Source organism: Molothrus aeneus, chromosome 13 (genome assembly GCF_037042795.1).
Source record: "Molothrus aeneus isolate 106 chromosome 13, BPBGC_Maene_1.0, whole genome shotgun sequence".
Classification (NCBI taxonomy): Eukaryota; Metazoa; Chordata; class Aves; order Passeriformes; family Icteridae; genus Molothrus; species Molothrus aeneus.
In genome coordinates this window covers 582,098-608,572 of record NC_089658.1, presented here as the reverse complement: position 1 = coordinate 608,572, position 26,475 = coordinate 582,098, and the positions used below count along the sequence as shown (strand labels likewise).

General features: G+C 40.8%; 1 protein-coding gene across 3 annotated transcripts; it reads left to right on the top strand.

The window, feature by feature from the left end:
- Positions 1-602: 602 nt before the first annotated feature.
- On the top strand, positions 603-25,774 carry ICE2 (interactor of little elongation complex ELL subunit 2). 3 transcript variants are annotated; one of them, XM_066558723.1, is made up of 15 exons: positions 603-631; positions 1,544-1,648; positions 4,109-4,376; positions 6,208-6,327; positions 7,590-7,724; positions 8,087-8,203; positions 9,262-9,421; positions 10,893-11,077; positions 11,618-12,572; positions 14,533-14,711; positions 16,146-16,242; positions 20,503-20,587; positions 20,678-20,728; positions 21,774-22,029; positions 23,094-25,774. In XM_066558723.1, exons 1-15 carry the CDS (start codon positions 603-605, stop codon positions 23,283-23,285), a joined length of 2,934 nt encoding a protein of 977 aa, XP_066414820.1. In that variant the 3' UTR covers positions 23,286-25,774. The 3 variants fall into 3 exon arrangements, with proteins under 3 accessions (XP_066414820.1, XP_066414819.1, XP_066414821.1); XM_066558722.1 differs by having other exon boundaries at positions 16,146-16,275; XM_066558724.1 differs by lacking the exons at positions 603-631; positions 4,109-4,376 and having other exon boundaries at positions 1,574-1,648; positions 16,146-16,275.
- The last annotated feature ends 701 nt before the right edge of the window (positions 25,775-26,475 follow it).

Genomic DNA, 26,475 nt, shown 5'->3' with positions numbered 1-26,475 from the left:
ACCTCTTCTTGTAACACCACAGGCAAATCAGTTTCCATCACCCAGACCCTACGGGTTGTGAGAGTACCCGAATTCCACATTTTACCACACTGGGAAGCCTGCCCATCAGTTAAATGAGATTTCGCGGCTCTGCTCACAAGAAGTGAGCCAGGGAAACTGAAAGCCTGAGAGGAAGGAAGCTGCTATACGCAGCCTCCTCTATGGGCACCTAGCCCTCACGCGCCTCCAACCGCGCAGTGACAAACCGGCCCCCTCCCGCCTCTGCACACCCGGAGCGGGAGGAGCCACCCGGGACACCCACCCTCTACCCAGGGCACCACCTCTGAAAGAGCCGGGGAGGGGCGGGATATGCCGCCCGAGACATCCACCTCCTGCCTAGGCTCCGCCTGCGATCACGGAGCAAATTCCCAACACAATTCGGCTACGCGCCACCATTCGCCCCGCCCGCCACAAAATGGCGGCCACACTCTGAGGCGCTCGAGCGCCGTTTCCCTATTGGCTAACTCAGACCACCTGACGCATGCGCCGGGTGCTGATTGGCCAGTGTCCTGAGGCGGTGAGACGAAGAACCACGAAGTTGCCGCCCTGAGGGCTTTGCCAAGATGGCGGCCGCGGGGCCGCCGCTGACATGGTGAGCGCGTCTCCCTCTCCTTGAGCGGCCTGGCCGGGCGCGCCTGAGGCATGGCCGAAGGACACAGCTCCGCGCTGCCCCGCCGGCAGCAGAACGCACTGCGGCCCGGGGGGAGCGGGGCGGGCTCGGTTCCCGCCCCGCCGGACGCCGCCCCGAGGGGGCGTGCGCCATTTCCTGTCGCTCCCGCGGTGGCAGCGGGAGGAGCGCGGAGGTTCCCGGGGCAGCGCCGGGCTGAGCCCGGCCGGGCTCCGCCTCAGGGGCTGCGGGGTCCCGTAAATCCCCGGCGGGGATTTGGGGCGGCGGCCTTGGTCGTGTTTCTAATACGAAAAGCTCTGCAAATACGTAATTCGGCTCTTTAACCCTAGAGAGGCCAGATTTGTTGGAATTTTAGTTTGTGAGGTAAACGTAAATAAAGTCTTTGCTCGTACCTTGCACAGTAGTTAGGGAGATTGGGATTGTATAAACCCTGTTCTTTTGAACGACCCCATTCGAAAACATAAAAAGGCAATATAGACTAACATATCAGCGTGGAAGACAAGAACAAATCTTTTCTGAAAAGCTAAAACTGGTGTATTTTTCTCAAAAGTTCCAGCGGTTTCAACCCAGAGTTTGTTTTTGATTCATGAACCTATGAAAGTGTGAAACTCTCATCAGAATTTCACCATATCTAGAATTGATGGTTTCTATTAATGAAATTATTTTGTACTGTGCAGAATGTATATTTTACTATCAAAAAATATAAGGCATTAGTATAAATGTAACTTCCATAAAAAGGAAATCTGGAACCACTGTGTAGGTGGCCTCTCTTTTTTTCATATAAAATAATTCTTGGTTTTGTTTCTCAGGAGCAGAGGTGGCCTTTAATTTTTGGTTGTTTTGCTATATATTTATTTTTAAATTTTCTTTTATTAGGGATATTCCACCAAAAAATGGCCAAGAAGTATTTTTCTCCCATGAACTTTATGAGAAACATTCCTTGTCTCTGAGCCTCTCTGAACTCTGGCATTTATCAAACAGGTATATTATTTTATCCTTTTGTGCTCTTTGTTACCATGCCATGGATACATCCCCATACTGTTTTGGGGAAAGCTGCATGTTGTTTGGCACACAAGGGTTTGTTCCTGCTGTTGGCCTGTGCTTTGTGTATTGTGAAAATTCAGAAAGCAGGAGTCTGGGTTGAGTGCTTTGCTCTGCGAAATGAAGCTGTGTGAACACAGGTGGTACAAGTAGTGTTGTTTTTGCACTTTCAGTGTCATTTTCATATTTTCTTAGGTTGAGCAAGTAGAATAACATTGATTTCACCTAGTGAGAAGTGTGGCTCCTGCTGCTGGATCTCAGCATTTGGAGGGGACTTATTTAGATCTTGGTTTCAGAACTTAATAAGCTGATAAGGGAGGTGAATGTGCCTGGTGCACAAACCTTCACTCTGGGAGGAATGTGGGTGGGAAACCATCTAAGTGGGGAGTTCAGCATGTGGGGAAATAGTTTGTTCAAGAGGGGAATTACTGTCTTTTTAGGAACTGACAATGAGAGGGTGCATTTGAGGGGGCTGCCTGTTACATTCCATGGCTTCGCCCCACATCTCTAGCTGGAGAAGCTGTTCTGGTTCATACCTGTTGGAGCAACTGTCCTTGAATTGGCAAGATGCAAGCACAGCCTCACAGCTTGTTACTGGTACATCTGGTACTGCTGTGGGATTCTTCCTTAGAAAAGTTTCTGGGGTGGACACTCAGGAGTGGGAACTGTGGCAGCTGTGTGTGGTTTGGGTGGGTTTACAGCCAGAAGAAGCCAGAGAGGTTGCACCTGGTAAAAATCAGAAATGGATGGAGCTGGGTTGTGTCACCAGAGTCAAGAGGAAGAGAAATTCCACCTGTTGAAGCAAGTGTGGAAGTAAGAGCTGGAGCAAATGTGCTAATTTTGGGGAGTTTCTCATAGATATTTACAAAAGTGTATTTTCTCTTGGTGCAGAAGCAGTGGAAGCGGGTTGCTGATAAAATGAAGGGGAAAAATTTAAGCTGTCAGCTCAAATAGAGTATAATGCTGTAAATATGGCCAGAAAAGCTCTGTCAGATTATTTTGGTTTGCACCCCAATGAAGACTGTGACAGCAGTGCATAGTGAAATGATCTTGATGTGCTGCCATTTTATTCAGTGCTGAATGTAGCCAATTTGAGCTGCTAGAATTTCTTGATGTTCTTACACTGGCATATCTGAGTCAGCATCTTGTTGCTGCTACAGCTTAATTAAATTTGCCAGTTTGTGCCACAAGGATGGACACATTCTTGTATTTAGAGAGACAGCTGTGAAGTGTTATTAAGAGCTGTGGATGTGATACTGCTGGGTTTGAATGACACTTGAGATGTTTTCTACTGCTGAAATAGTATCTTAAAAATATGCTTTTTCCAAGATCAGCAGTTAATATTCATTTTGTTAGCCTTAAATATTTTCCTCTCTTAAGTACAATTATTTTAAATAGACCAGGGCTAGGCTGGTTGACCTTTGTTTGACTGGAGCTGCTTTAAGAACAAGCTTTATGTTACTTCTTTATTGTTGTTAAAACAGCCATGCCCTTTGCCCTACCCTACTATTATTTTTGGTGACCGATTCCAGCATTATTTAGAGTAGAAAATTAAATGCTTGATTTGTGTATTCTGTAAGAATTTCTTCATTGAAATCTGGAATTTCTATTGTTACAATGAAGTAATTTTGATTTCCTTCTTCTGCAATGAAGGAAAGGCTTCTTCTAGTTAAATCTTTCTCCTTTACTATCAGAACTGACAGTCTGACCTTTAATTCAGTTTCTGAACAGTGGCCACCAGCGAGTGATGAAATGTGGAGATTCTTTATCCTTTCATTAACAGTGTGTGTTTCCAGAACAAATATTGCGTTTCATATTTAGCTTGTTAACACCATTTTGGTTTTTTTTTTTTTTTTAAGAAAATTGTAGGGGGATAGAATATAAGATAATAAAGGTGGTGTAGAAAGTAATCTTACCCCTAAGGAGTTGCAGCTGGGCCAATTATCAAAGATTAGGAGCAGGCCTGCCTTTACCAATGAGAAGCAGAGTGCTATAAAAGGGTGGGGTGGCCCCTTGAGAAGGGAGCTGGAGTCGGTTGGCTCCATTGTGAGAAAGAGTCAGTGCTCAGAGGAGCTGCCCACGAGAAACACCGAGGAGGTTTGGAACTTTTGTGATAAGGAGACAACAGTATGGAACCCCTGCAGTAAGATGACAACAGAAAACCCTACCTGGTTGGTTTGTTTGTGTTTAAACCAGTGGCAGACCTGCTGCTGGAACCAAGGGTTAGTCTGATTGTACAGGTGAAGTTTTAGGGTAAGAACAGTCCACTGGCACAGATAGGAATTGGAAGGGCAGTGTCTCAGAGCAGCTCAGGCTTGCACAGCTGCCTTTGTTGTTTCTGGCTAATATTAGTATTTATGTGAAAGCTGTAAATTGGTTCATTTGTTACTTTTCTTTCAGAGAGGCAAAGAAAAATGCAGAGGCATTGGCAAACTCTTCAGAAAACAGACAGACTTGTGGCATGCAGGCTGCACAGTCACTTGAGGGGGAGGCTAAAGGCCCAGCTGATGACCATCCTCTCCCAGAACCCAGAGTCCCCTATCCATTTACCTCTTGCTTGACTGAAAAGGAGCAGAAGACATACTTGTATCTGATGACTAAGTTCTCAGAAAAAAGAAACCATTTCCAAGTTCATGAAGCAAGTCAAAGGGAATTTTTCACATATATGGTAAGATATGACCATCACAGAGGGAGTCATACAATTTTTGTTTTTCTTACAGAGAATACAAGAAAGGGGGAAAACTTGTTTTGAGTTCAATTTGTCATAGAATTCGTGGTATTAAGAAAGGTAATAAAGGTTTGAAGTACTCAGAATAAGCTTTTTAATAGATATTGAAAATGTATTTGGTAATTTCATTGAAATTGGGGTTTTGGGGCTTTTTTTGTTTTGTAGGGTTTTTTTAAAGTGGTCTGAATGACTGAGGATAAGTGTAGATCTTAGACAACTGACCAAACAGCCTCGTAGTCCCCAGAAAACCCCTTTTTTTTTTTTTCTGAGGAGGAAGTTAAGAGTTGTCCTTACTGTGATTTTAGCATTTCATAGTGGCTGTGGCAGTCTTAGGTAGTGTTAGGCTGTGGGTACCCTTTGCTGTGATCTCGGTGAGCTGTGGGAGCTGTGTTCATTGGGAAGGGTGAGCCCTGTGTGCTGCCCTGCTGTGCTCACACAGGGACAGCCGAGTTCCCGTGCTGCTGAGCCTCGGGGAGCCGTGGGGGCTCTGTGTGCTGCCCTGCCGAGTTCCTGTTCTGCTGAGCCTCGGGGAGCCGTGCTCATGTCCAGGAGGGCTCTGTGTGCTGCCCTGCCGAGTTCCCAGGGGGGCTCTGTGTGCTGCCCTGCCGAGTTCCCGTGCTGCTGAGCCTCGGGGAGCTGTGCTCATGTCCAGGAGGGCTCTGTGTGCTGAGTTCCCGTGCTGCTGAGCCTCGGGGAGCTGTGCTCATGTCCGGGGGGCTCTGTGTGCTGCCCTGCCGAGTTCCCGTGCTGCTGAGCCTCGGGGAGCCGTGCTCCGGGGCAGGGGGGCTCTGTGTGCTGCCCTGCCGAGTTCCCGTGCTGCTGAGCCTCGGGGAGCCGTGCTCAGGGGCAGGGGGGCTCTGTGTGCTGCCCTGCCGAGTTCCCAGGGGGGCTCTGTGTGCTGCCCTGCCGAGTTCCTGTTCTGCTCAGCCTTGGGGAGCCGTGCTCACGGGCAGGGAGGGCTCTGTGTGCTGCCCTGCCGAGTTCCTGTTCTGCTGAGCCTCGGGGAGCCGTGCTCATGTCCGGGGGGCTCTGTGTCCTGCCCTGCCGAGTTCCCAGGGGGGCTCTGTGTGCTGCCCTGCCGAGTTCCTGTTCTGCTGAGCCTCGGGGAGCCGTGGGGGCTCTGTGTGCTGCCCTGCCGAGTTCCTGTTCTGCTGAGCCTCGGGGAGCCGTGCTCATGTCCGGGGGGCTCTGTGTGCTGCCCTGCCGAGTTCCCGTGCTGCTGAGCCTCAGCCATTGTGTGAATGGGCCACCTTTGTGTTGGCTGGGAGCATCATTTTACTTGAGTCCTGTAAAATGTAATTAATCAGCAAATTGTTTTGTGCCATTGCATTTGCTTTCCCATGCTTCCTTATTGATGCTATTTTATTTAATGCTGTAACAATGGAAATATCGTTTCCAGGCACATCAGTATCTACTGTGTTGTTGTTACTTACAATTTCTCATGGAATCAGAACTCTTTGTGACTTTGCTGTGTAAACTTCAACAACCATGTCTTATAACCTCTCTATCTATAAATCTCTGTATCAAAGGAAACTGTTTGTTTGTTGGGGATGGTGTGTTGCTGGTTTGGAATTTTTTTAAAGGAAACAGGCCTAGCAAAAAATTTTTTTACTGAAGTGAAACTGAACACTTGTCAAATTGAGTAGCAAGTGGAATTTTTTTATCTTCCCTCATATCATTACCTGTACTGTCTCTCTGGAAATTTTGTTGGTTACATGTCTAGTATAGAGGATTCTGTTTTGTCTCAAAAATAGTTTTTTCCTTCCCCCAGCAAATGAAAGAAGTAGTAAGCAATGAAATTGCAGAATTTATGAAATTTGCCCAAAACGCTGCAAAGAGCTGTGCCCAGGATTATGATGCCATCTCTGAAGATGCCCAACGTTATACTGAGGTAATTACCAATGCCATGCTTTATTCCAGGCCTTCTTAAAAAATCAGCTTGGGATCCTGATGAGGATAGGTAGAAGTGCTCATGGTTGTGGTGTTGCCTGCCCAGCTGATTTCTGTTGGGATGAGATGGGGAAGTGGCCATTTCCCCTACTCTGCACAGGGGGCTGGGTCTGTGCTTCACTGGAGCCAAAGAGATGTCCTAGAAGAAATCACTGCAAACATATTTATTCATCAAATAAATAAATTGCTTCTTTATATTCAGGAAAGGAGGAGCTGCACTATAAGTGTGCATTTGCAGCAAGAAGTGGCTCCTAGATATACTGGGCAGCATGTGAAGCTTCCCTCCACAGGAAAGCTTAGTAGCATGTCATAAAGTGACTGTAATTGGAAGTTACTGAGGCTTTAATCATAACCCTCTGCTAGTTCATGCTGTGTTAAATATCCACTTTGATGATTCTAAGATCAAACATGAATGCAACTTCATGCATCATTCGTGGGTTTTTAGCACGTTTTTGAAAAAAGTTCATTAAACCTTGCCATTACTGGGTTAACACAGAGTTTGGGCACATGTGAAGACAAAGATCTTGCTTTCCTTTTCTTTGCACCCTGAGTATTGGGCTTGGCTTTGCAATTTTCTATCTTGTCATCTGGTCACAAAATTGTCTCCAGACTTCAAGTCCTATTTATTGTTGATACCCTGACTTAAAAATGAAATACAGGCCTATGTTTTGTTTTAACCATCTTGCAGAAAGCACTCTTTCTAGTTACTAAATAAAATCTAAATATCCTAAATACTTAATTCAGATTTTGTAAAAATTATGTAGAGTTGACAGGACAGTGAGTTTCAATACAAATGGAATCATCCTGTGCCTTTACCTTTGTGACTTTTGCCTAGGCTTAGTGTAAGCTGGGTGGTAGCACAAAAAATATTACTTCCTCTAAAAACCAAGATAAGTAACTAAAAAGAAAATTACCTATTTAGCCCATTTCAGACTGTACTAAACTGCACATTTTTAATTATTGGCCTGAGTTGTGTGCTTGCATTGTCAGCCTTGCTTACAAAGGGCTGAGGAGAATCTGGAATATATTGCAGTTCTCGTAGCAGTGATTGGGAGAGTATTATAGATCTGAATTGGTAGCTGTAAGTTTTGAAATGCAACTTGAAATTATAGAAAACACTTTTCAAAATTAAAAAATCCTCCCAAAATCCCCCATTCTTATGAAAGATACAAATGCATACATTATTGTTCTTTTTTGTGTTAGGAATTGCTACGTGCATGTATTGGACATGTGGAGAAGTATCCAGAGGTTTACACCCTGCAGGAGATCATGAGTATCATGGGAGGAAAGTTTCATACACAGCTGACCTTTAGGCTGGAAAAAAATCTTCTTGCAATGGTAATACCTTATGTACTCAGATTGGGTTGTGGGGGGTTTCAGTAAGTAGAATTACATCAGAGTTGTGGTAAGCAAGGATTAGGGGTTTTTGCAACTATTCCCCAGTTTTTGAGTTAGGGGTTATACTTTATAATTTAAATCATTAATTAAAACTTTAATAAAATTATTTTGGTAGTAAGTCTGTTAACCCTTTTCACCAGATGTTTGCCATAAAAAGATTACATTGATAGTGTGTTTTCTCTCATCATGTAACTTTATACTGGACCTGTGTAAATGTCTAATATATTTCTTCATAAGAAATGCAGTGTTGGTGAGCATGATTGCTGTGAAGCTGTTTTTTGATGCTGCTTGATTTCCCCCAGGGCACAGCAAGACGTGGTAAAACAGATTTCCCTTCCATGCCCGTTCAGCTGCCCACAGACTATAGCACTGTTACATCTATTATAACCCCAGAAAAAAAGGCTCATGTGATGCATCATGTAAGCAGCCTTTTTATTGTTATTTTTAAGGCATATTTTGTACACAAGTGCAATCTGATCTTTTTATGTGTTGAACAGTTTTTAGACTGCATTGGACCATTAAATAGCTGTATTTCTGTTTGTGTTCTTCTACTGGGAAAATCAGGGAGTTTTCATACTGTAGAACTGAGGGTTTTGACTGTTTATCCACATAACTTTTCCTCAGCTATTTTAAGGAGTTTCTTCACATATTAAAAACCAAGCTTTCACCAGCAGCACTGTAATTTCAGAGACACTTGCTGAAAAAAGGAGCAGAGGTGATGCAGGAGAATGGTATAAGCCTCAAAGCTGTTAAACAGAGCCCTTTGATGATGGCTGAGGTGGTTGCAAAAAGAACATAAGAACATAGCTGGGTTTTTGTTACTCCTCTCATGGTCCTCAGTGCTCCTGGGCTCCCATTATCTTCATAGTCCTTGAATATGTTCTTCTGCCTCATGAGCATTCCCAGCCTCCTTCCTTCATGGAAATATGTACTTGTAAAATTTAACCATTTTATTATTTCAGTTCTGAATTTGTATTCTTGGTGAGTTTATATTTGTTTTAAGGTTCTTTATATCTAATCAGTATTGAAACAACTGTGCAGTTTTAACCACACTTGAGTATTAGATGTCTTTATTGTGCTGTTGGTTAACTCATAAGAAGCTCTGTAGTGTATATTTGTGAGTTAATCTGGTTTGGGGGATTTTTTTTACTTCAGCATGTTCCTGTATTTCATGATTATCTAAATTCCTATACAACCTAGTAATTCAAATGTATTGAAATTAACTGAAAATACAAGTTAAAAAGATGTATTTTCTATGCTGCAAAGTGAATGCATTAGATTGAGCTAAAAACCTTCAGGGAAGTTTTTTTTCTTTCATTTCCTTTGAAGCCTGGCACTGTGGTAGTCTTTGGACTTTTTTGGGGGTAGGGGTTGTATATATCCATTTTTGGTTGAGTTTGGAGTTTTTCTTGGAAATTTAAATTTATGTGTATTTCTTAAAAGAACTTTGGAAGAAATAACTTCTTTTTCTCTTTAGGATATTAGTTCAGATTCAAATGCAGAAAAACTTGCTTTGAAATATTGTCCCCAAGTTGTTTTAAGTAATCAATCGTTATTTACTCTGCTGAATAATCACGGACTGAACTACAAGGAGCAGTGGGAAATTCCAGTTTGTGTTAAAATGATCACTGTTGCAGGTATGGGATGTTTTTGTTGTTAAACTATGGGGAGGGTTGTCCAAAGAAGCTGGAAAGCTGATCCAGGGTCACTGGATCTTGTTCCTGTACCTTTTCCATCTTGTTACTGAGAATAGGAACAACCTCTACAGTCAGTAAATGTTGAATTTGGACATTCAGCTATTTTCCACCTGGGGGAAAAAGCCAAAACAAAAAACCAGTTAGAACCAGCTTTGCTTTTCAAAACTCTCAGTTGTTGTTCTTGGAAATAAAACAACTGTGTGAACCTGTTAAAATTCAAGTGAACTGATTTCAGTAAAATAAAAAACCAGAAATTTTATGAAAAAGTAAAGAGCAAACCTTTTCTGGAATTAAAAGGATCTAATTACATCACAGAACAGTAAATAAGGAATGAATGTCCATGAAGATAATTTTTTCAATTGCAGCACAAAATGTTTTAATAAGCTGATGAACTCATCTGACTGCTCTACTTTACTTGTCAAGCACTTCTTCAGTAATCTGAATATAAATTTCCTCCCTTACCCTTTTTTTTTTTAACACAGCATGGTTTATTCAAGTATTTATAATGTTTGTTGTGTTGGAATGTCCTTCTGTGCTTCTAGCACAAGTTTCTATAGCAGACTTATAGACAGTAAATAAGCTATCAAATACCTGCAACATTTACAAATTTTCATTTTCCTATGTAAATTAAATGACTATCAGGAAAGATAATGCCTGACTCCTTTTGTAGCAGCATTACAGTTTTAAAACCTAATTTTGGATCCAGAATTAACACCTGAAGGGCATTCAGATGGTGATAGAAATACATAGAGGTTCTCGAAGGGTTTCCCTGTGCCTTCCTTTTCCACTTTTCCCTGTAACCAACCCCTTGCTTTAATTTCCTTTTGTTCATAAACCAGGAGACTCTGGAGACTGTGTTCACCATGTGCCTTGGCTTTCTCTGCTGGGATGGGCAGGGCATTGCTTTCGTTTTTGGGGGATTCAGATGTGTAAGTGTGTTTAGGTGCAAACAGAGGAGTGGGGCAGCAGAGCTTGGGCAGAGTTAACTGATCAGAGGAGACATGAACTGCAGCTATCACTGGCAATGAGACTTAAAAGAAGAATTGACTTTCAAACAAGGAAGAAGAAAAGATCTTTTTGGAAAACAGAATACATTTGATGATATGATGCTGTATAGGAAATGATGAATGCTCAGTTCTTATTTTACAAATTCTCTGCTTAGAACTGCATTTGAAATATGTTCAGCTATTAATGTGGTGTGTATTGCTGCTGCAGGATCACAATAATTCACACCATATCTGGACATACTTTTATCTTCTGGTGTTAATGAATGAAAGGATCATTTTTCATTTCTTCTGGTGTTATGTGCAGTGGATTTGACTGTAATTGGAAGTTGAAAGATTTATTATTTAAATTACACAACAGTCTTTCTTCCTTTCATTTAATATGTACTCTTTTCATTCTTGCAAAGGTAGCAAACCAGCTAAAGTGGTTTATGTTGATCCACCTCTGCTGAGAAAAGAAATGACAGTACGAGAGAGGAATCAAATCTTCCATGAAATTCCAATGGATTTCCTAGCAACTAAAACATCTTATGTTCCAATTTCTGATGTATCAATGGACAAACCAGCTGAGGACAACCTGCTTCAGTGGGATGTATGTAGATTCACAGATTCTTAAAAATAAGCAAAACCAAAACCCTGTTAAAATTCCTGAGTTGCTTTTCCTGTGATAAAGGGAAATTAAGGTTTTCTGTTGTTGAGTTACAGACCCTGTGTAGTTCCTTTAAGTGCTTCTACATGGGCATCTCAGCCTTAATATTTACTTCATTAAAATGTCTTTTGCTGTTTGTTGGGGATGGTGTGTTGCTGGTTTGGGATTTTTTTCAAGGAAACAGGCCTAGCAAAAAATTTTTTTACTGAAGTGAAACTGAGCACTTGTCAAAAGCAGTTTGCTTCAGTGGAAGAAGTTTGGTGAACTTTTACTCTTTAGAAAGGCCTTTAAACTTGGGTCCCTTAAATAGGACCCAAGATATTCAGTGGTAAACAAGAACAATTGTTGATCCACTTTCCTAACAGTGAAATATGGATGGTAGAACATTTTTTTGTGTTTTCAGTTCAGCAATGTCTCATTTCTTGGTTTGTTTAATTGTTTTGGCATGTTTTAATTTTATCACTTTCTCATCCCTGTGGTAAGGTGTGTCCTGACACCTACCAGTGCAGGACAATTCCTCCTCCAGATGACACAGGGATGGATTTTGATGATGATGTTACAGAGCTTGAAACTTTTGGAGCAACAACCAAGCTCTCAAGAACTTGTAAAATGGAAACTACTTTTCCTACAGCTAGTAACACTGCTAAAATTCTATCTCATGGCCTAAAAATAGGGGGCAAGAATTCATCTGCCATAAAGAGAGGAGATGAAGAGGAGAAAAACCCCCTTTCTGAGCAAGAGCATTCAGCACGTGCCAGCGTGCAGCTTCCATCTTTAGATGGCGTTCCAGGCTGCAGCCCTCAAGAACATTCTCCTTGTAAAAGCTTTCAGTCAGTGGAGGTAGGACTGAGCAAAGCACAGGATGTCATGGCCAAGGAAGTACTGGACAATGAAACAAAATTAAATCCTCTACCTGTTGCAGTGAGTTCTGAGAAAGAGCCTGATGGTGCACAGAAAAAAGGGACTTACACTGCTTTGTGCAGCAGTGACACGGACGAGGAGCGTCTGGTGATCGATGCAGAATGTGAAACCACTGCTCCATGCAAGCCAGCTGTACCACCAGCTGCTTCCTCTGCCTCAGCAGAGACTGCCAGATCTCCTTGCCCTGCCCAGAGTCCTTCAGCCAGCATCACTGACTGCTCACATACCACAGATCAGGGCAAAAAAGCCTCCAAGAATCCTCCAAGAAAGTTATCCAGAGAATTGGATCCTGTCGGGCAAATTTTGAAAATGCAGACTGAACTTCTCAAGTCCCCTTCCCCAAAAGCTCCTGAGCCAGTGGTGAGCTGTGATAATTCTAATGCTGTGCCAGCCCAGCTGCCTCAGTCTCCAAAGCCACTGGTGACCTCCAGCACAGAAACGGTGCCAGCCCCAGCCTCCAATGCCACCAGCTCCTCTAGAAATACCTGGACGTGGCTTTTTGAGGGAGTGCCAAAGAGTAAGTGTGGTCATTGTGTAAGGAGGAAGATTGAACCCAGTGTGTCAATAGAGCATCTCTTACAGCTATTTAGAGATGTGCCTCAAGTTAACAGTACCTTTTCTGTGTGGGAATTGCTGTCTTGCACACAGAAGGGAGCGCTGGGAGCTGTTTGTCCACAGAGGTGAATGTGAAATACTGTTTTACTGTAGAGAAATAAGTTGTTATGCACAAGGTTTTTAAGAAGAGAAATTATTTGGTAGTGGAATGAGTTCTTTTTGCATAGAAATTCAAATATTTGAGTAGCCTAGTCTGCAAAAGGAGTTTCTTGTCAATCAAAAGTAGAATTATTAAAATTTTTGTAGAATAAAAATTAATCAAATTATGCAATTAAAAATGGGGGGAAAATTAAATTTGTATGTCTTAAGTTTTAAGCTTCGTGGTTCAGTTGCTGTTGCTTAACTCCCAGCACTCTGTCCCAGAAGGCAAATGAGGATACCCTACAATCCACCTCTCCAAGTCTTCAGGCCATTAGCTGGGTATGGAATCTCTGCTGCCCCTGGACCTTAGCCCAGAATTACAAGTTGTGAAGATCCATGGTCCCTGGAGGTTTTCCTCACCTGCCCGAGTTGCATCTGAACTCTGAACAGCTGAAGTTAGAAACACTTCATTGTGTTGGATAACTGTGCAGGAAACCAGACAGGTTGTGTCAGGACAGATGCTCTCCTCAAACATTTAATTCCAACAAATCCATGCTTTTTGGTGGGAAAGTGTGTTTGGTATTTTCTGAGGAGGTGTGCATTTGATCATGTAGGAATTAATTACTTAATCTATAGGTTAACACAATTAATTCTGTTCTAGTTGAAACAGTGTTACCACTTCCTACATCCTTATTGCTTTAACTGAATCATCACTAAGACCGTGTCTCCTCCCTCAGTTTGAAAGGCTGAGGCACGATGTTTTATTTCTCTCTGTGTTAAAAAGATGGAGTATAGAATTCAGATTTTATAATAAATTTTTTTAAATGGAGATTGTTAAACTAATATTGCCAACGTGCTGAAAAGTGACTGTGTAGGCCTAGAAAGCATAATTCTACAATTGGCAAGTTCTGTAACAAGCTGAGAAACCTCTGTGCATGTCTATTTTCACAAAGCGAGAGTTGAGTTATATATTTTACTAAGGGAAAATTACTTCCAGTTCCTTGGGTGATATCTCCCACAGTGTGCATGCACATAAACGCTGAATTTAATGTTAAAAATGTATTTGTTCATAGCACTACAGCAATCCCTCTTTGTAGGTATAGTTTGGAGACATATTTCCACATATCTGCAGGACAAAAAAAAAGAAAGGATGGGATACGTTTTCAGCCAAGCAATGTGGAGTTTACTGGGTTTATTTGCAACATTTTGTTCAAATGTTTCTAAAGGTTGAAGGGATGTTTGTTATGTCCTCAAAGCCGCCCTGGGAGATGCAGGAGCACCTTTTGAACGTTCTGCTGTCCCGATTGAACTCCGTGTGGTGGGAGACTTGTGCTGCCATCCAGACCTGAGACCTGACTTAGTGCCTGATGAATGGATGGCAGCTCTCAGGAGCCATTCATTGCAAATCAATTTTTTCTCTCCTTTGTGCTGAGTGAGTGTGGCTTAAAAAGCTGCTCTTGAACTACTTCTCTACCAGAATGGAGTCTCACATTTGGAGTTCTCTTTGTTTGTGTGAGAAATTGAATGATGTGGGATTATTTAGAAATAGATTCTTTAAGAGAAAATGTTTCCCAAATGTAATTATTTTAATTTTTTTTAATATAAGAATTTTTTGTGCCTAACAAAGTAGTTTTCACCCCTTAATCATAGGCGACAAAACAGATCCTAGAGTAAAAAAAAAAACCTGAACAAAAAACTCTACTGCAAGGGAACAAAGCTAATCAGCTTCATTGTAAAAAATGTCCAAGCTTGACGTTTTCTGCTTTATTCATTTTCTCTAGCAAAGCTGCCAAGTGAACTTCAGCTGCTTGAGGAAGACCCCTCAGAGTACCAAGCACCTGAGGAAGGCAATGTTGTGTACAAGCTTTTCAGTTTGAATGATCTGCTGTTACTCGTGCGTTGCAGTGTGCAGAAAGTCAACTCACTGACACAATACCAGAAAAAGAAAAAAGCCCAAAAGGTAAGGATTTTGTTTTCAGCTGGTTTTGGTTTGTTTTTTTTAAACAGTTGTGCTCAACTCTGAAATGTTGGCATTTCTGGGATTCCCAGTCCTTGATAGCATTTATGCTTTGACTGAGACAGTTGGGACTCTGCGGTGTGTCTCCTGTAAGTAAATATTTGTTATAGCAGGACAGGGAAGAATAACTTGTGATTTCTTTAGAGCTACTTGATTAGAAGATAAGGAAGTGATTCTCCATTTTTTTACTACAGTAATATGCCTGGGTAATGATACTTATGTAAAAAAAAGTAATTTTTGAACTATTCTTAAAAGTTAATGGAGTAATTAGGGTTTGGCCCAAGGGTTTGAGAATGTTTGTGACAATAAATACTTTCAAGCAGGATTCAGCCTTGCTATCATGCCTAGTTAAGCAGGGAAATAGGAGATAAAATGAGCAACAGAGAACCCAAAAAGAGATTCTGTTTGTTCTGCTTGAAAATACTGTGGCATTTCTTAGCAAATAGTTTGTCATGGAATTAAATGGTTCGAATGCAACTGTAATCAAAATACTCCTTGCAGCATCAAGAGAAGGAAACTGTATTCTCTAATTCTCAGAAATTTGTAATTTTTTTAAGAGTCCTGTGAATCATTCAGAAAATTTGTTGTCTATGTCCCTCCTGAGAATCCCAGAATTACAGCAGGCAGGTTTTTGTGAGGTGTTTGTGCTATGTTGAAATGGAAATAATCATTGTAACACTGATTACTTGCCCAGAGTCTGTGCTTTGCATCTTGCTCTGAAGAAATCCCATCTTTTTGCTATTGATCCACTGCTTATAAATGCCTGGGAATAACTGCTTCATTATTCAGAAACCAATCACTTGGTTTTGTTTTTTGGGTTTTTTTTCAAATTTCTGCTTAAATTTAGACTGGGGGTTGTCAGTGAGGACTGGCAGTGCTCATTAGGGTTAACTCAGTAGTTAGGGTTGCCTCTGATTTCAAATGAGACTCCAAGCATTAAGTTCTAATTTCAAGTGAGATTCTGACAGGAGTGATAAATAGCAGAATTCTGCTAATAATAGGCTAATTAGAAATGTTGTGTGTTTTTTCTTAAGTTGCTGCAGAGGGCGGTAGAGCACAGGAGTGTAAACTTGAAATTAATTTAGTCACATGGAAAAATTACTAAGTGTCAGAATTTTATTATTTGTAAAAGCTTGCCCAGGCCTTTTTTTTTCTTTTTCTTTTTCCCTGCCAATTTCATCTTTCTCTGTATAAAGTCTCTGTACTCCAAAGTTTGTACTGTGGATTTCACAAATTGTGAACCTTCAAACAAAATCTCTGAAATGTCTTTGTTACTTCAGCTATGGTAGAGGACTGTGGTTATTATGAACTACAAAATGTAGTAAATTGTGGATATTTTTGGACAGTGAGTGCTAACTTTTCTCTTCTCTTTTCCAGCCAACTCCCATATTCCTGTTGCCAAAACTGGAGTACCAAGCCTACTATGGTGTGGAAGCTCTTACAGAAAGTGAAGTGTGCCAGCTGTGGACACAGAGTATGCTGCATTCTAAATGCTTATTTTATGTTGGTAAGTTCATGTCTTGAATTTTGCTGAAGCCACATGTATATATGTGTAAGTATTTGTAGAATAACAGGAGAGATGCATAGTTATCAAAGGTGTATTCCATATATCCTGTCTTATTTTGACTTCCTATTTTTGTTTTTTTACATCTATCTTCAGTAAGTTTTTTGTGTAAAATTTCTGTTGGGTGCTGGATGAGAAAATTCCACCTTTGGTTTTAGATAAATAGTATCAATGTCCTGTAGAAAATGCTGTATTCATGTTTGTACAATGACATTTTAAAAAGTCTGGGAAGTTCTTATGTCTGTTGAGATATATATTGTGTATATTATGAGAAATTAAAATGATATATATAAGGAATGTGACCAGATTATTTTAACAACCATTTTAATATATGGAGAGCTTTCTGATACCAATTATCTTGTAATTAATAAGTTTTTAAAAGGAAAATTTGCAATGAAGTAGTTAGTTGATACTTAGAATATGCTTGGCACATGCTGCTGAGTGAGGGCAATCCTGTTTGTACAGTGAGTGGATGCTCTGCAGGGGATTGCCTTGCTTTTTTTGTAGAAACAAATCTGGGTTTTCGGGTTGTTATGGCAGCAGTTGTGGCTGTGGTTGCCTAACCTTTCCACTTGTGCACGGAATTACACTTTTGCTGTTGTTGGCTCACATCAGAATGCTATTTTAGAAATGCTAACTTCTCTGTTTTCCAGTTTCTACAAACTAGGCAAGCTCCCATAGAATTATTAGGATTATGTGAAATCTAATGCATTTGCCAATCGCATCCTGGTCTGCTCTCTTTATTCAATGGAAATTATATTTCTAATTTTAAACTTTAAAAGCAGTATTTGATGTGGTTTTTCCATTCCATTCAAAAGAAATCATTACAAAGAGCTAATTATGTACAGAGTTCTCTGTTTGTAACTGTATCTTAATGTACAGTACAGAGGCCTTGCTTCTCTCTAGCAGGCAGAGCACTATCTGAGTGCATTCTGGTATTTACACTGAGGATGCCTCCAGCATACTGAGCTGCACTGCAGTTGGGCTTCCTCTAGGAAGTGTTAGCAAAGTTTTTATGAACATTTCTAGAGTGGCAAGCAGTGTGAGGAAACAGTGAGCTGTGGAGGGAGGGCTGGTGTCTGTGGAGTACACAAGGGAAAGGAGTGAGTGTCTATCTAATCTCCCAGTACAGGAAATGGAAGGTATGGCTTGCACAGGACTTTGCAGACAGCTCATCCGGCCACCACCTCTTTTTATGGAGGTTCTTGGGAATGCAGGAGACAGCAGGATGGCTGTGCAGGTGGTGTTGCAGATGAAGAGCCCCAGAGCCCTCCCATTCCAGCACAGCTTTGCTCTGTCTCCTGGAGGTCCCTGATGGCTGTGGAACTGGCAGTGCCCTGGACTGGCCTCCAGCACATCTCTGTTCCCTTGCTTGGGATAAAGTCACCAGTGCTTCTCCATGCCAGGATATTCCAGTCATGTTGGTTTGTCAGCTCCTGGATCCACACTCCAGAAGCAAGGCCTGGGGCACACAGGAGTTCTCCTTTTGTGGGCTCTGAGGAGACACAGGATTCTCTGGGTTGTCTTGGTCCTGCACAGTAAGTGGGTGCTCCTGGCCTGTGGGGCAGATTCTTGGTACTGACTGCCATGTAGTTTCTTACAGAGTAGGTAAAAAAAATATGTGCAAGTAAATATCCATTCTATGAAAGAGCATCTACCACAGTTTTTATTAGGCAGCTGTTATCATATTCTACATGGGGAGTTTTCTGCTCTTGGTGTATTGCAAGGTAGTTGTGAAATTCTGCCTTTCAGTTTGTATTCTTAAGGGAGCTGTGAAAAATGCAGTGTTGCACTCAGAGTTACTCAGAGAGCTCTTTGCAGCAGAGAGCTTTGTCCTGAAACTCCAGGGACAGTTCTCTGACGGTGATGATATCCCAGTGTTATGGGCAACTTCAAATGGGGTGAATCTCTCTGTCACTAATCTGATACCTGATAGTAAGACTGCTGCAGTGATCTGGTCAGTGTAAGGAGAAGGGCAGAAAGCTTCTGAAATCATGCTGTAATTTGAATTATTTTAAGTGAAAAGCTGTGTTCTATAATAAAAGAATTTTTAAATCGAACATTTTGTACAGACATAAAGTTACTGCTCTTTTTGAATTTGCCTCACAGTATGAGTGTGGAAGTATGGAACAACATGGTTTGAAAACTATCATCTTACTAACACAGTACCTACAACTTGCATTCTTGATCAGACAGTTAGTTAACCCTTGAACTTTTAAATTTTAAGCGTGTAGCAGACTTCAGTGTTAAACTGCATAGGTGGTTTTGGCTCTTGAAAAAGCTTAATTTGCTGTCTCAACCATCTCTTGTATTGCCAAGTAAGTATGGATGAAAAGTTCTTTGGACCTTCATCTGTACCCCACGCTTGTCCAGCACTGTTGTGTGTGACAGAGGGAGGATCTCAGCTCTGCTGTGACTCAGGGGCTGAGGCAGAAATCAGATGTGGAACCATGGCCTCCAGCTGCAGGGGGGAAATGAAGCTGAGGTGGTTTTTTTAGGATGTTCTCCAAAAGCAGAGATACTATCATCAAACAAAGAGCACTGCCTTCCTCTTGCTAGCAAAGCACCTGGCTTGGTTGTTCAGTCCCCTTGCTGCACCCATAGGAAATCCTCTGTCTGCAGAGGCAGTAATCTCTGTGACAAGCTCCCCAAATAAGGCACTTGTACTTGTCTAAGCAGTAAATAAACTTGTGATAAGCTTTACTGATTAATAGGAGCATTTTACCCTGAGCATTACTCACTTACTTACATTGAGTGCCTAAGCAAAACTTTCTGCAAGAACAGTTTACCTTCACGTGAATGGAATAATATTGGCCTTTAAATTAGCATTATTTGAAGAATGGGTAGGAAAAAAAAATACTTGGGTAACTTACTACATGTCAAGTATTTTCAATCAGTCACTTCTCAAATATAAGATACAGTTATGTAAACTAGGTGGAAGTAGTTCATAGATATTTTGTAATTACTTTTTTTTCCCAGTTATGAGTGTGTTTAGAAGTAGAGAAGTCTGATTTGAGGACAGGCTGATGAGGAATACAGAACTCAAACAGATTTTTTTTAAATTATATTTTTAATAATGACTTCAAGCCTCTTTTTCTAGTCAGCAATGTAAAATACGAAATTCTGCTGCTTAGTCTTGCACAAAATGCTGATATCAAGAAAAGTAACAACTGTACAACGTTTAAAAGAAATGGGTTGTCCTGGTGCATCTTTTTTAATTTGTTGAAGTGGGAGATATTGCTTAGTCTTCTTACACAGCACATAAACTTAGTGATGGCTAGCTTGGAATGTGAAATGCTTTGGTTTAGCAGTTTTAACTGTGCAATTGAAGCATTTACACTTCCTAAGAGAACAGATTTGTAGTAAGACAGTAAATTCCAGAGTAGCCTGTATTTTATTATGCTGCCTTTTCCCCATCCTCCTTCTGGGAGCTGAAATAGAATAGATTTCTGGGAAAACCTCAGCATGGAAAGAACCAGAAGGCAAAGTACAGTAGACAAATGCATGTCCAAGCTATGCTGGTGATTCTTATTGCTCATCAAGTGAAATGTGGACTAAACTGTCCTTGGCAGCCTTTATTTTAAAAATGTAATGAGGAGAGCTTTGAATTGTTGCTTCTCACTGTGTCAAAGACAAAGTTGTTAAAGACAACTTGCCATGATCAAGGCCTGACTGGTAAATTGTGATTCCTCAGGTAAGGAAAGGGGGAAAAAATCAAGAGACAAAGCATCCCTAGAAAGTCATGCAATAGATCAGAGTAGAAAAGCAAGCATGTTAAATGCAAAAGTAAATGTTTTGCTGAAGATCAGCTTTTGGGATCTGTCCAGGGAGGAAGCAAAGCGATAAGGGTCAAATGAACTTGAGAAAGTACAACTAACTGATGAGATTAAGGCCATGGCAAGATAAGGCTGTGCATCCACACACCACCCAAGATGTAAGGTTTGCTGGAGTCAGGCATCTCTTGGTTTGCAAAGACAGTCAGGGTACAGATGCCTGTGCTTAAAGCAGCTGCACATTTTATTCTCTATTATGGTGCAACATTGATAAGTACTTTTCACTGTTCAATGCCAAAAGAGCAAAGTTTTTTCCCCTTCTAAAAAGGTCTGCAAATTATGCTCTTATATTTGTTTGGTTTTATTTTTAGTGTATTAATTGAATTCCTTTTTTCAGGACATATTGATGCTTTTACATCAAAGCTTATTATGCTAGAAAAGATTTCTTCAGCAACTTTAAGAGAAAAACTTGGATTGATTAAGTGAGTGTTTTTATTAAGTTTTTTTAGCAATGAATTTCAAACCCTAACAAGCCTTGCGAGTTACTACTTTTGCTATTTTTTCTTTCACAGGCCTGCAAATTCGTTAAATATACTTCATCATGTTTTGAAGAAGGTGTCTGAGTAAGTTCTCAATTTTTGTTCATTGTATTTGTTTGCCACATTGCCCAGCTCATCCTGTTTCTTCTGTAGAATGTTTGTCTACTCCGATTTTTATTTCTTCATGTACATAAAGAAATTTATATTTTACAGGTTCTATTAGGTCTATCATAGCATAATGCAGTAGTGTGTAAAATGTGCTTGGTACTACAAGGTTTGCATAAATTATGCAAAAGAATAAGAACTTGAGGTTTGTGAACCAGTTTTTCCAGAGAGCAAAGCGGACTCGTAGGAGCTGAGTAAACAGTTGACAGGAGTGAGGTGTAATGCTCTGTATGTGGGCTGACACATGGACTTTGGGTCTTGGCAGTCTTTCTGCTTGATCTGTAGAAATAACCCTGTGTTCATTTCTGCTTACCTTGACTTGCAGCAGCTTTTCTCTGAACAACATTGCAGCCTTTCTCCTGCTTCTTTCCAGAGCTACTTCAAGGCTTGCAGCCTGCAAGTGTCCTCCTTTTTTTGGTGAAGCATGCTTCTTGCACTGTGAAGCCTTTTCATTCAAATTAGAGGGCTTTTCCTGCTCTTTATAATTTCTGTAGGTTCATGATTTTTGACTTAAGATTTTTGGTATGGGCAGTTGGTTGAACCTCATCTTCCTGATTAAACCTGTTTAATCCTGTGGGTGTTGAAAGCTCATCTGTTCTTTGTGTCTATGTCCACATGGGCATTGTTCTTTGTAAGATGCTGGTTAAGGAATTACAGTTTGCCCAGTTTGGATGGTTTTCAGTGTATGCTTACATGTTTGGATGAATATGATGACAGTCTGTACATTGTTGATAAATTAGTACATGATGAATACGTTATAAACACATTAATTAGTAGGTATTTATCAATATAGTTTAAGTAATGCTTTCTTGTGCACAGTCTTTTTTTACAAAACATCTAAAGGGACTACACATCTAAAGATGTTCTGCTTTTGCATTAAGACCATATTAACTATTCTGATCAAATAAAAAGCTCCAAAAAACATTTAAATAATAGTTTTCATTTGGAACTTCTCTCATTCTAGTTTGGAAGAGGGCTCTTATTTATTGACTCACGCTGCAGGAGATTCATCAGTTGCAATTTACAGGAGTTCTCTTGACAAGAGCACGAGATCATCCTACAACTTGCACAAAGCTCACTGTGACCTGCCTGCTGTACCTGCCACTCTCTCAGTCCCATGGGTTCCCCTGGATCCCAGCCTCCCTTTGCCCTACCACATCATTCATGGAAGAGTTCCATGCACCTTTCCACCTGCACCCTGGGAAGGGTGGAAACAGAAGGTCAGTATCTCACTTGATGGAAAAGCAGATCAGCAGTTTAGGAATAACCTATTTCAGTCCCCTGGGGTACAGCTGATATAGTTTATCTGCCACCTTTGGGGGTCAGAAATTCTTTGGGAATCTATCCAGCTTTGTCATTTGTGTTGGTGAATAAGTGATTTCTGTCATGCTTTAGAAATTTCCCAAAGATCCTGCTCTCCCCTCTATTATTTTTGAGATAGTTTGACCCTTTAATAAAATTTTCAAGCATTATTTTTCTTCAGCAGAGACTCATTTGTGTAGAAGCCATGTGGTAACTGTGCCCAGCTTTGTGCATTGTGAGTTGGTTTTAGCCACAGCCTGACTTTGTAAGAGGGCAAAATTGTCCTGCATCCATTCCTAATTACCTTGTGCACTTTGCTTTCTGCCAGAAAGAAATCCAGGCAGGGAAGAGGCAGGACTGGTCACTTCTCACTGCTGACTGTGAGCAGCTGTGCCAGTGCAGACGTGCCCTGTGGGTCTGTTTGAAACTGATAGTGGAGCCCTGGAAAATGTTAAAAATAGTCTTTGAAAATATGGGGCTTTGTGTTTTCTCAGATCACTGCACCTGCGTAGGCAGTATGATAAAAGATATAATTGTTAGATGTGGTGATTGTTTAGTAATTAAATGTAATTATTTTATAACCATAAGAAGAATCGTGAGAAACTATGTTGGAAATTTAAAGGGGGCTATGTTTAGCTGAAATCTGTGCATACAATAGAACAGTATAAGTTTAATTATTAACATTTAAGTTATGTAATGCTAGAGGATAAAACACGTTCACCTCGAATGTATGGTCGGAGTCAGATTGGGGTGGAAATCACCCCGATTCCCAGAGCTCTTCAGTAAAAAGCACCACATACAATGGCTGATGTGATTGTGTGGTTTTGAACTCTAACAAAAGTACATGAGTTAGAAGGCAGTTGTCTGAATGTAGTTGTGTATGTTTGTGCTCAATACAGATTGAAGATGATGCATTTGGGTAATTCCAGTTCAGTTTTCTGAGTTGTTTTTTTTTTCCATTTCTCTGCCCTTGTGTGTGTAGATGGCTGGGGTGAAAGGACAGTTGGACACAGCCCACGAGGGAAGGCCAGGAGCTATGGGAGCCAAAGGCAAGCCAGCCAAGCCTGCTAGAAATGAAGCTGTGGCTCCAAAGAAGCTGAGGCAGAATTTCTGCAAGCAAAGAAAAGTGAAGAAAAATTGGAAAACTAAATTCAACAAAATGCAACTGAAGTAGGAATAAACCTGGAGAAGAACAAGAGGACACAAAAAAATCTGAGGTTTCTTGCAGCTTCAGAGGAGCCAGAGCAAGCTGGCAGGGGAAATGGCTCCAATAGCTGGAGCATTCTGTAAACCTTTAACCCTTTGCTACCTCAGGGGACATGTTTCAACTGAAAATCTCAAAATCTCAAAAATCTCAAAATCTAAAAAAAAAAAAAAGGTAAAAAAGGATGTGGCTGCAGCCACTTGGCTGGTTATGGGCAGCAGTATCTTCTGTTGGTCTGGTGACTTTTCTATAAAAGCTGCATCTTGAGTGAAGCAGTGGCTGGCTGACAACCTCTAATACCACATAACCAGAAAAATAGCTTTTCTGCTTTCCCAGTTCTTCCAGATTCACTACAGATTGTTGTTCTCACATATTTTAAAGATATATTTTACTTTGTGCATTGTGTACAGGAGGAACAACTTGGATTTAATTATTTAGCTTTTTTGACACATGGTGTCTAATGACTTTTAAATAACTTCAAAAAATGCATTTTTCTTTTTAGAATGGTGTAACAAATGAAGGACAAAAGCTGTGTTTATTTGAATAGTAAGGGCTATAAATTTGCATTGGAAAACTTAAAAGTATGGCTAAAGAAGTAAAATAATAACAGGAGAGCTGCATTTTTGCATGTTTAAACTGCTGTCACAAAAAGCAGAGGTCTTAAAGGTGTTCTTCCAAGTCTTTTGTTTGGACTGAGGAAGTTACCAAGTACACACATCTGATCAAGCATTCTTCTGCTCATTGGGGCTTGATAGGACATGTTTTAATGTCATGAGGGTAAAAGTAAAAAAAGGTGTTTACTGGAGTATACCTGCTAAAGAATCCTGAAGGTAGGGATTTTTTTGAAATCAGGCTTCAATAATGAATATATATTAAAAACTTCTTTGTGAAATACAAAGCATTTTCTGATGGCTTTTTTCCAACTGTTAGATGTATTTATTCAGTTATTCAGTTTATTCCTTTTTTTGGATCATGCTTGTTTTATCTCCAGTATTAAGGTATTGATAAGCTGAACTTGTGTTTGCAATTTCCAAATAGTTCTGATTCAAAATCCTAAATGCCTTTAGAGCCTTCTCATAATAGGAATACTTTAGCTGTGAGTCATTTTTCCCAGATAACTGACTCTGTCTGGGGGATTCAAGGAACTTTTCAGTTTGTTTATATATAAAACTTTTTGCCAGACTTGTTTGGAATTTGCTTTCCCAATGCAGTTTCACGAGGAAGAAATGTATGGTCTGTTTGTTCCTCTGTCTCCATGCCTTTTACCTTACACTGGTACATTACTAATTAAAGTGTACTAATTGTAGAACTGCAGTGGAGCAGCCTGTGCTGCTGCTTGATTGTTGCATTTTGGGTGCAGGGCTTCATCTCTGCAGAGGCTCCTGCAGTTCTTGTTGGCCTGGTCACGAAGGCTGTCCAAGTGTCTCTGTAGAGTGGCTCATCTGTCCCTTCTGCCTCTTTGGTGTCATCTGCAAACTCCAGGAGAATTGCTTTGGTCACGTTATGCAGCTTGACACAGAAGTACTGAGTAGTGCCAGCCCCTGGGAAGCTCTGTCTGTGACCAGCTCACCTGGTTCAGCTGTGGGCAGCAAACCACCAGCAATGGAGGAGGGTCTCTGAGCAGAGGTGTTCCCTGCTGTGAGATCTCTGATGGGTGTCTGCTTCTCCCCACTCACTGGTGTTCATCAGGAGATGGAATTGGTGGCTTTGGGTCGCGTTCAGACAGTTTGAGGTTAGTTTTGGAGGACTGGAGGAGATGATGTGACCTGGCATTTGAGGTGATTGGTTGGCCTGCAAAACCATGGAACTGGATCAGTTCTTTCTGTTAATGTGAATGGGTTATTGGCTGTGAATCTGACTTTTCTTTATTTCTGTAGTAATGAGAGTTTTTAGATGTCATTTGCACTATGCACTGATAAACTGCTTCCATTCTCATATGTGACTGACTAAATCTCTTCACCTTTTCTGTCTGACTGCAAACACTTTCAGAATACAATAGAAGCTGTCTATGTAAAATATATTAGGAAAGATTTGCTGCATTTTTTCCTCTTCTTCTAATGTAGCCTAGCAGCTGGAAGCACAGAGAGCTGGGACCCAGTGACCAGTCATCCATTCTGGTGCTGGAAGGTGGGAGATGCCAGCAGCAAGGGACTCTGCCCACCTCCATGCTGAGAGTTCAGTAACAGTTGTTGAGCCATTTGAAGAGGTATTTCTTTTGCTTCTGATTTGTTTGCCCTGTGTTTTAAATAGGAGCCTGTTTCCAAGTCAGGTCAGGTGTAGTCTTTCAGAGTGCTTAGTGCTGACCTGCAGATAAGCTTGCTTCTAGTTCTGCTGGTAGAAGTTGCACCATTTTTGGTCTCTCCCCCTGCTGAAGTCTGCATGTGTAACTTTCTCAGGTGCTTCTCTGAGAAGTTATATAACTAAACTGTTTCTTTCTTAATAAAATGTCCTTTCCTATAGTGTGGGTACAGTCCTTCCCAGAAACACTGTCATTGCTTGGAATGTTAAATTCCTCTGTACTAAAAATACATTCACCTTTTTTTTAGTTGCTCTTAGAATGTATTTTTCTACAGACATTCTTAAACTTTATTTGCAAGTTCAAATTCTGTTCCTGTATGTCCAAATCATTGCACTAAAATGTTTTCAAAAATACATGGCTGTATTATACATCTCAAATTAAATTTCCTTCTCAATGCCAGAAAATACCTTTGATGGCCAGGTGACAGTCTATTTAAGCAGAAAGCATTTGAATGATGCCCTACTTAGCCATTCTGAGCCTTATGAAGGTCTGTAGATAATCTCAGGCTGCTCTTACTCATGGCTGTGTCTATAGGGTGAGGACACATTGTGATATACCTTGCTGAGGGATTTTTTTGTTGGTTTTATGGAACTAAAACATACTGCCAATTTTTAAATTGTAGAATAATTTAGTGTAATTAAATAGTAGCAGTCTTAGTGCAGCCTTCAGGGCATTTCTCAGTATTGATACTTCTGCTTAACAGTGAGTGAAAAAAAAAAAAGAAAAGGCCTGAAAGCCCCATTCTTCGCCAAGACAGCACGGCAGCTTTGTCTGACAAGTAAAGCAGAGGCGGTAGAGAAAACAGTCTTGTTACTATTTGTGATTAAAATATTTCAATAAATGTTAGAAGAACAGTGTCAC